At 44.5% G+C, this 10,362-nt stretch overlaps 1 protein-coding gene across 1 annotated transcript; it reads right to left on the reverse strand.

Annotated features, from left to right (window-relative positions):
- Positions 1-838: 838 nt before the first annotated feature.
- Positions 839-10,183, reverse strand: LOC137916367 (cell adhesion molecule-related/down-regulated by oncogenes-like; the record flags this gene model as incomplete). The annotated part of the gene is made up of 11 exons (XM_068759411.1): positions 839-993; positions 2,369-2,631; positions 3,542-3,621; positions 3,751-4,037; positions 4,904-5,095; positions 5,346-5,468; positions 6,641-6,746; positions 7,443-7,624; positions 8,076-8,276; positions 8,681-8,797; positions 10,009-10,183. Coding segments are annotated over 11 exons (1,881 nt in total), but the record flags the coding sequence as incomplete, so codon positions are not given.
- Positions 10,184-10,362: the final 179 nt, after the last annotated feature.

Here is a 10,362-nt window from a genome sequence, read left to right on the forward strand (position 1 = left end):
TTTTACAACTATTTCATGAATGAGCTATCGCCGGCATACTCTCACATCGGGGGGGGCTGCAACAAACAATAACCTTTTGTTCTTTACGAAAAGACACTGAAACTGTACCGGATCACATGTTAGCAACTCTGTCAGGTAATTCATCCCTTATTTCCCCAGAAATAGCAGAAATTAGGTTTGTGGTCACGGATTTAAATAAATATAATCTGGTCAAATAAGCATCATCTGGGAAGGGGCTGCTCACCCTTGAAAATGTTGCTTCAGTGTAACTACTGCACTCCTCCAGCAGATCAGATGAAAGTAGGTTGTTGTTGTTTACTCTTCCATATCTTCTCTTTATATTATTACAAAACTTTACACAGACAATTGCTAATCTGCACATTTCGGTGCAACACAGAGGGACAAAACCGCGAAAAATAAAAAAGTATTTATCATCCAAAAGGCATAAATAATATAAAAGACAAACTTTTCCTTTAAAACAGATACATTCATATGAAATGATAGTTTACTACTACAACAAAAATAAATAAGCCATCTAAAGAGTTTTTGTTCTTTCATTAGAGTCTTCGCTCCAGTGGGACACAGTTTCTGTCTTTGAGCGGCGCTTCCTTTAGAGTTTTTAGCTCTTTCCGTTTCTCTCAGTCTTTTCTTCTCGCCTCATTCCATCCGAACGTTGGTGTCCTCTTCACCGTAACATGCAGTGTCTCTGACTACTCCATCGCTGTTCCTCCACCTTCCTCAGTGATATTTCTCTCTTGCTGTCTGTCATTCAGTCACTTTTCCGGGTTCTCCTGAACGCTCCACGCTGCGGTGCGGCTTCTTTGCGTTCATGATGCCTTCAGACTTCCTGTGGGCTCGGCTGGATCAGTTCTCCTGCAAGGCTGCTGCTGGAGATCCACCCAGGCTTCTCATCGCAGTCCAAGTCCGGCAGGCCGAGGCTCTCCCAGCAAACCACAGGCCCCTCCATGTCCACGCACTCCAGCTCCTCCTCAGCTGCGCAGGGACAGGGGAAGACAAAGTCCTGGGCTTACACATCATATTCAAAAAAAGGGATTCTGACTTTTTAATCACTTTTATCACTATTCCTTGGGATTTATTTTGGAGCTCTTATGTCTTTTAGGAATTCTTTGATGAATTGGGAAATGCGCCTTCTTAAAGAATGAGATGAAAAGACTGATACTAGTAGAGTTAATATGAAGCTATAGCCAGGAACCGGCTGGCTCAGCGTAGTACAGAGGCAGGGAGCAGTGTGATATGGGTAATGTGGTCCTGTCAAAGACTTTAGTCTTTTCAGCGCTAATTAAATTCTAATATTTGCTTGTTCTGGACAACAACAACAAAGAAAAATAAGGTTTAAAAATGAAATGTTTGTTGTGAGAATTCACTTCTGGGAGTCTCCGCTGACTGACTAGCACCTTCAGAGTGGCATTATTGTCAAGCCTTTCAGTCTTAATGCTCGGTTAATCGCTCGCTAGATGAAACGCTACATTTAGCAAAGGGATATGAGACTGACATCAATGTTTTCATCGCAATCCTGGCAAGATAGTAAATTAATTTGCTTCCCTAATTTTCAGACTATACCTCGAAACTGTTCACGCTAAAATTGTCATTGCGCTGGGGAGCTGGTGAGCATTTTTGATTGACATTGATTGCTGCTGAAGTCAGTGATCTCAGGTGATCAATCTGTCGTGAAAAACACGAGCCGCAAGCTTCCATTAAAGGTCCCGTATTATTTCCCATGTTTCAACACTATTATGGCGGGTTTGGGTCATTATCAATCCAAAAACAGTCAATCCTGCATAGTAATCAAGTACAGAAATGCTTCTGGAAGAAATCCCTCTTACTGTGACATCACAGTACGAAAACGTGCACAAGATGTGCACATGCGTGCACATTCATTGCGTGCACGCATTTCGTTTTCAGAGGCTTTTCTGACAGAGCTGTTTGAGACAGAGAAGAGGGACGCTGTCCTGCAGCATCTGTTTTGACCAAAGACTGTCACATATATTTCCTATAAGTGTCTGGGAACTGCATTAACTTGTGGGAAAAGGGTAGAATATGGGATCTTTAAGATTCTACCACCATCCAAACTTGGAAAAATAACAAAACAAATATACACCTAAAATACTTCTACCGCCTTAGATTTAAGGAGAATAAAATAAGGAAATAAATGGTGACGGGATAAGTGCATTTCTGCCTGTAACTGGATATCTACAACCTGATGATTTAATAATTTAAATATTATTTTTAAAAGTCTGTAATTATAAAGAAAAGAAAAACTACTGGTTTCCTACAACACAAATGAGATGAAACACCAGACGGGGAAGCATGAAGAAAAAGGGGAAATGTAGTGAGTGGCGTGACTTACCAGTGCTGTCTTGTGGACACATTTCATTGTCTCTGACCAGACAGCAGGAATGCTGAGAGGGCGAGGAGTCCCTGTGCTCATCTAACTGGCAGCCCACATCGGCCCCCCGGTCCCCAGGGTGCAGCTGACCGTCAGGGATGTGGCACTGTGAAGAAACCTGGCCCAGAGGCATCATCTCCAGCCCGTCCTGCTGGCAGGGCGCCGCACGATGCATTCGGGGCAGAGTGCCACTGGAGAAGGTGCCGTTGGTTTTGTTGTAGCATCTGGTAGAAAAGGAACAAACAAGACACGTCCACGAAGGTGAGTAAGACGTAATAAGTGCCCCGGGGCATCACTGACTGCTTCAGATCCCGCTCTGGTTCTTCTTCTCCTCTGCAGTTATCAGTGGGATTTCTGCCAGACGCAGGAAACAAGCGTAAAAAGAATGCCCCTAACTCAACGACAGCATTCTCACACAGCTGCAGAATGTGTTTGCAACAGCCGAGCCAGAGGTTGGCCACTAAATGACTATGACACATTATGGTTTTTGCTTCAGCACGCTTCCCTGTACTCAGCTTCCCTCTATCGGCTCACTGTCGGACTCTGGCCACACCTCCTCTTTTCCCAGCAGCAGGAGGTAAATAAACACGAGGCTCATTAGGCCTGCTGGCTGGACGCACGTAGGATAAACTGTGATGCTGGGGTCCCTCAAGTACATAAACAGAGCTAGAAGGAGGGGGATGTATGTTTGTATGCACACACAGCTTACTCAGTTACATCTTGTCACTCTTCCTTACAATTTAAATGAGGCTCTTCTTTTTTAATTTCCCCCCCACATATTTTGGACAATTAAATACAGATTTGTTTTCAAAGTACCAAGTTGCTTTACATTCCTACACAACACCAAAATGTATCTAACATTGTGCATCACATTTCTCTCAATAAGTAATGAAATAACAGAATATCTTTGGATTTGTCAGACCATTAAAAATTTTGGTTGTTTTTAAAATTTTAATAAATTCTAAGCACAGCGGATTAATGGATTAATTAAAAACAACAAAGAAATGAGAATATAATCTCTAATCGGCTATTTATATATAACATTATTTTTCCCTATATATCAAAAAAAATAAAAATAAGAAAACGTGTCCAGACGTCCTGAATAAGCTCTGTGAGACAGACTGCTTCTCTTACCTGTTGTTGTTGCACAGGTTCTGGCAGCTCATGCAGTCCGACGACTCTGTTTGGGGCAGAGCTGTGTACATCCCTCCCCCCTGTCAAAAACACACAAACACTCCATTTAGACAAATCGAGCTGACTTCCTGCCAGCTGATGTGAAATGCCACAGGTTGGACATGAATAATGTCTCGGGTGTCTTTGTGGCGCTCGGCTGCAGCACTCACATTATGGTGGTGGGAGTGCTCACAGTCCCGTGCACTATGGGGCAGTGGGCCATCATGTCCGTGTGGGTGTCCGGTTGAGAACAGACTGCTGGTGCCGTTGAGCAGCCCTAAACCGTTGGGCAGTTTGTGATGGAGGTGATGGCACCCTTGGGGTATGATGGGGCCACCGTGTCCGTAGCCCCGGTGGACCCCCCCGTTAATGTGGCCGGAGCCGGGCAGCGTGGTGTACTCCAGGACGTGGCCATTCATCTCTGTTGGTTGGTACAGGTACCCGGGAGGGTCATACTCTGCAGCAGAGAGACAGGACAGGCTGGCTATGATGAAGGTAAATTATCTACCATCATAGGAATGAGCTAAAACGGGCCTGAGCCTTATTAGATATTGATTACAGACTGAAATGTGTCCAGTGCAAATATCCATGTGACACAAGCCTTATTTTTCTTTACAGAAATAAGAAGTCATTAAATATTTTTATAATGCTTTAATTTTAATTTAACATTTGGATGATTTTGGAAATAAAAAATATTTTTTTTTATTTGTCATAGCAGTAATGCAATTTGCAACTGAAAAAGTAAATGTCTCAATATCTCAGAGTGTCTTATCAAATTTTATACATCTGTTACCATGGCAATGCCCTTGTGAAGCAGCTCGTGTTAAGACACTGAACAGTGCACTGGGATGTTTTTGTGGTTTTGTGCAGTGAGACAGCCTCGGTCCAAAATTGCACACAAAAAAAAATGTATTCATCATTTTTTATTTCAATAGTTGACAAAAGCAAACAGCTGATCAGCTCTGTCCTTCTATTTGCTCCGGTGCAGGTCAGATCATTGTTACATGCCAACTAAACACCTGTGACTCATCGGAGACCATCAAGCTGCAAACATGTCCGGGAAAAAATCCCTTCAATGGTGCCAAACGCCTGCGTGATCCATACATTGCCTATGAACTCTTGGAATATGCTGCACAAGCTGCCTAGGGGGGCGTTTTTAATACGAGGCCATGATGACGGACTTAACTGTTTGCACGTGTGCTTGTGCTCTTTTTAAAGTGAAAACTTGGCCTGCGAACGCTTTTAAACCCAGAATTCCTCAGCGTAAGCAGCAACTCTACTTCTTTTACGGCAGCTTTGGCTTTGGCTTGTCCATAAACTCACTGTGCATGTTGCTCTGCTGACGATTCCTCCAGAGACACATGGCGATAAATGCCAACAAGATGAACACCATCACGCCCAAAACGCAGCCCACGATCAGGTACAGCAGTCCTCCAGGTGGGCTGGGTGTTTCTTGTGGGTGGGGGCCAGGTGGGGTGACTGGGTGCTGGCTCGGAGACCCGGGGGCCTGGCGTGCTGCAGCAGAGAAGGAGGAGGGGACGGATGTGAGGAACAGCTTTTTACTGACTAACAACAACAGCAAAGCACAGTACCGAACTGTGAAATTGAAACCATTGTTGCTGGCCTCATAAAACTCAGTGTATTTATATAGTGTAATTATGGCAGCCATACCCTTCATTAAAAGTACAGGCTTCAAGGAAACATGCCCAGACTTCTGATGAAGTGGAGCTTTGCTTTTCGTGTGGCGCAGTTTGCATTTTCTTACCTCTGGTCTCACAGATCATAACGTTGCTGTATTCGCTCTCCCCCCCATCGTTAAAGCACTGCATCTTGATATCATAGGAAGTCTCTGGCTGCAGATGTCCGATCATGTGCCAGTGGTTTACACCTGTGAATGAGTGTGTGGGGGGGGGGGGGCGCAAAGATGAGAAATCACTTCCTCTTGGAGCTGATGATGACTCAAATTGCTCATGTAAACTCTCTTGTCTTCCCTCGTCCTCTTCGTGGGACGTACCCCCCCCCCATCCCTCACCCCCGAACGGCTTCATCCCCCACAACCTTCTCTCTTACTTTGTCAGTCCCACTAGGCCCAGACAGTTGTTTTACTCCAGGCAACCTCCATATATGGTTGCTTCATGTTTGTCCTGGCTTCCCTCCAGTATTCACACACACACACACACACACACACACACACACAGCTGTACGCTATGAAATCACAGATGAGATGACAATCTACATTCTACAACATGGAAATGCTACATTGCTAACAAACGAGGCACAAATAATTAGTGGTTCTTGATAGTTTTTCCATGTGTAGTATAATAAATCACTGCTACCTCAAGGCCTAGGTAGATTTAAAGTGCTGTGAGAGAGAGCAATAAAAAAAGCTGATTCTCACGCTAAATCTAAACACCTTTATAGTCAATTACATTTGAATTATGCAATGTTAGATGATTATATGAGGGTTAAGTGACACGTAATGCAGAAATACTGAAGCTCAATGAGAATGACAATAAAACTACTGATATTTTGGGACCCAGTAAGGTCAAATTTAGAGTGAATTCTGAACAGTATTCTACTGCATTAATTCACCAACATGTTGGAGACTGCAATGGAATCTGGGATAAAGGATGCATAATTAAAGTGCTTTATGAGGATGACATCATTCAGAGGAATGTGCTGCAAACTTCACCATGACCAGCAGAGCATCATGGGAAAGACTCTTAACTGTAATTACCTTTCAGGATGGGATACATAGTGTAGAATCAAAAGCAGTTAGCGCATACTACAAATGTCACATACTGATAAAACTGTTTCCTGTATTGTGTTGTATATCAACAATAATAATTATTACATTCATTGATTAAAAACAGGTTTCAGAAAGCCTTTGCCGTTCAGGGAAAGTCAGAAACGTCCCCCTTCTCTACGCCGCACTCTTGAGTATCCTTTCTCCTCCCGACTCCCAGCTCGTCAGCGGCTAGCATGCGCTTAATGTTGGCAGACAACCGACACCAGCTCCGAAGCCTGCAGACAAACTGCGGTGGAGACGCAGACACGCACCTTCAACCACATCTCTTTTGTAGTCGCTGTCATTGTCGCTGTCTGTGGGCCGGTAGTAAATGTAGAAGCCTTGGATTGGAGTGTTGTTGTTGCTTGTGGGGCTATACTGAAAGGGGAATGGGGGGGGGGGGGAAGCATTATGTTAGCTCACTGCAATCTGGGGAGCAATTATGATAGAAAAAGAGGAAACTCGTTGTCAGCAGATGTACGGGACTGGAACAAAGACTGTGTGATTGCACTATCTGCCTGAAGTGCAGCAAATAATGAGGCTGGTTAGGTAAATGTGGGCAACTACACTATCTGAGTCCATCTGCAAAGGATTAAAGGGTTAGGGTTAGCTAAACGTGGATGGCCGAGGCCTCTTCATCTCTGTTAGGGCCCTCATCACCTCATTCAAAGCACTGATTGAGTATCAAGATGCCAAAGCACCGCCAGCAGCTCAAACACAAGGAGAACCAGCTGGAAGGGCTACATAATAAGCTACTTTATAATACCCAAACTAAGCCTGGCCTCTTCATTTATTATGTATTTCACATGCCTAAAGCAACAACCACAAGCCATCAGGCAACTTTAAATCAAGACAGCAGGTCGTGTCTTTTTCACAAACCCCTTTATTGGGGGGGGGGGGGGGGGGGGGGTGAAACATGAAGAGAGTACAGCCAACCTGTCGAGAGTAAATCCTCATTGCACAAAAACACGATGGGGATCAAAGAGAAAGGAGACCGTTTGGGTTCCCCCTTCATTTCCCCTACAAATAAACCCGCATCAACTCTTACAGCGTCGGCGTCGGCGGCGTACTCACAGTCCAGCGCAGCATGATCTGTGTGTCGCTGATGGCGTCTGTGGATGAGATGTGAGGTCCGACCACTGGGCGGGCCGTGATGCGAGGACTCGCCTGAGGCACCTGGTACATCTTGGAGGCGATGCTGTGAGGACTCTCGCCGTATATGTTCACGGCTACGACACGAAACCTGTAGGTGGAGCCTGAGAAATAAATGTTGAATAAATGTTTAAATTCATGTGTGCTGATTAATAAGCGATCATTTTATCATAGGTGCACATTCTTACTGCTATGCTCATGGCAGGATTTCGTAGATTTTTTCGATGAGCGGATGAGTTAAAGATAATAACAGTTGCTGGAGTCTTTTCCTCGGCCTGTAAATTGAATTCATTCTGGGCCAGATCCTCTCCCTGCTTCTACCTATAAATGAACTACGATAGTCAAATATGAGCTGCTGGATGTGACAAAGCAAAACAGATCGCAGGCACCTGAAGGTCAACAGATCAAACTCAAAATAGAAAGGTAAAACTGCAACAAAAATGTTTTCCCAGTATGTGTGGCTGGGAGAAGACAAGGAAACCCTTGTAAGGGCAGAGAACCCAATGCTGCGCTTCGCTGGACTGCAGCGACGTTTTAAACCGTGTCAAAGCTCACCAGGTTCGAGATTACGAACTTCCACAGACAGCTTGAGAGGTGAGATGTTATCCGCAGCAACAAGCCACTCTACGCTGCGGCGTCTGTACTCGACACGGAACGCTGTGATCGGAGAGCCGCCATTGGCTCTCGGGATCCAGGTGACATACACGGAGCTTTCCGTCGCCATGGAGATGGTGGGGCGGTCCGGGGCCTCGGGCACTGGGAAGGAAGGAATGAAGAAGAACCTTTGAGATTTTAACACCAAGCAAACAAACAAAATAAATCGTCACTGCGTCCCAAATCATGTGACGCATGGGTCACACATCACAGCATGCTGTGGAGCGATGCGTACTTACTGCTCGGGCTCTGAGCCAAAACATTAGAACAGCAGGAGAGAGTGAGACAGAGAAGAGACGGTTAGTGAAAAGTAGGCCTGCTCATTACGTGAGAAAAACATGCACACCACAAACCCGACCATGGCCGCCCTTTTTTTTGTTTCAGGCTTCGTACTTAAATTTAAAGATAAATCAGATCCCATCGAAACATAAAGCCCTGAACTCTACTTTGCCCGTTATGCACGCCAGCAGCAACAAGGCAGGACCTCTGCAGGTTTCTGGACCTACCTCTGTCATGTATGACGACACCAAAGTGCGTGTTGGGGGTTTTGTCCTCCGGAGCTTTGGGTGGCGCCGAAATGACGGGAGGCTTGGGTGGCTTTTTGTTGGAGGTGATGTTCTTCTCTGAGAGAAGCGGAAAATAAGGCACATAAGGACAAACAGGTCTTCATTTTCTTCCCGAAAAACTAAAATATAAAACCAAATGGAACACCTCTGGATGTTAGCTCTGGAATCTAACGTTTCCCCCTGGTTTCCGGAGCTGTTCGGGTTTTTATCTGGTTGATTTTCAGGTTTCCACTCGACAACGCTGCAGTTTCACTTACTGGGACGGATGTGTGACTAAATTTAACACTTTAACACAACAGCCACTTGAATTCATGTAATAATTTGTTTATTTTGCCAATTTGTTTATTTTGGATTTTCATTTTCCACATTTGGTGGCCTGATCTTTACATATATTCTGAGTTGAGTTGGATTACATGCTGCTCTACCACAATTATATTTCTGGCAGTGCTGAAGAATCTTTTGCAAACGAAATGGCAACATTTCACACAAGGTTGAATTGAAATGTTGCAAGAAAAAGTCAAATAGAGACAAAACTCAGAGGCTTAGTGAAACTGTCCTGCGGCCTTCGGCTCTACACGTGGACTCAAGCATTTTTAGTCCAGGACCATTTTGTAAAAAAAGAACCACCCTGGGGAAGCAATCACGTGAGTGGGTTTTGGCAGTGTTTTGCATATTTCTGGCCAGGGACATTTTGTCAGCCCTGTTGTGGTGTAGCATTATTGTTAGTTTTTTGGGACAGTTGTGGTTGGCCTTATTTTTATTTGTCTCAAAAACACACACACAAAACCCATACTCCTAGTCATTCACTATGATTATGATACTAACCATCAAGCCTGGATTTAGAATTTTAATTGGACAGTGTGGTGTAAGTGGTCATTTAGAGGAATAATATATCCTCAAATACAGTATAAAGTTGTATATAGTACATTTTAATCATCCAGCAGTTGTGTAATAGTGATATTTTCACATTTAGGTGCATTTTCGCCTCATTTTGTCTTATGCCTCATACCTACATACAGACATTACAACATAATATAATTTGTTTGTTCTGGAGGTTGTCTCGGATATATTCCTTCCTGAATGTCAGTGCAAAATGTCTAAGTCTTAACAGATAGCCTGGTCGGTGATTCCGGCAACAGAATATATTATAATTCAGGAGTTATTCCCAGGATTTCAAAGAAAACACACATTCGGATGGAACTAGGAATAAATAGGGGGTTCCAGGCAAAGAGTGCTTTCATGAACAAACCCCCCCGGTGGTGACTGACCTTTGCCAGTACGGAAGGTGAGCATGGCCGGCTGTCCCTCCCCTGTTGAACTTCGAGCCACCATCAGCACCTCGTACAAACTGGAGGACTGCAGCTCCGACAGCCGCAGTGTCTTCTCACTGCCGGGGACGCGAACCGTGTGCCAGTTCCCAACCACTGTTCCCATTTCGTCCACCTGTCACACACACACACAGATATACATGCATGAGACAAACAGAAGGATCCGACTCGCCACTGTCCTTTATAGTTCAGTCTTAAGCAGATCATTTGCAACTCCAGCAAGCCCGGACCCTGCAGACAAATCTCAACTGCTCTGTAGTTCTTATGTGTGTGTCCTTACTGCCCATCCTTAAG

The sequence above is a fragment of the Brachionichthys hirsutus genome, unplaced genomic scaffold (genome assembly GCF_040956055.1).
Source record: "Brachionichthys hirsutus isolate HB-005 unplaced genomic scaffold, CSIRO-AGI_Bhir_v1 contig_1002, whole genome shotgun sequence".
Lineage (NCBI taxonomy): Eukaryota > Metazoa > Chordata > Actinopteri > Lophiiformes > Brachionichthyidae > Brachionichthys > Brachionichthys hirsutus.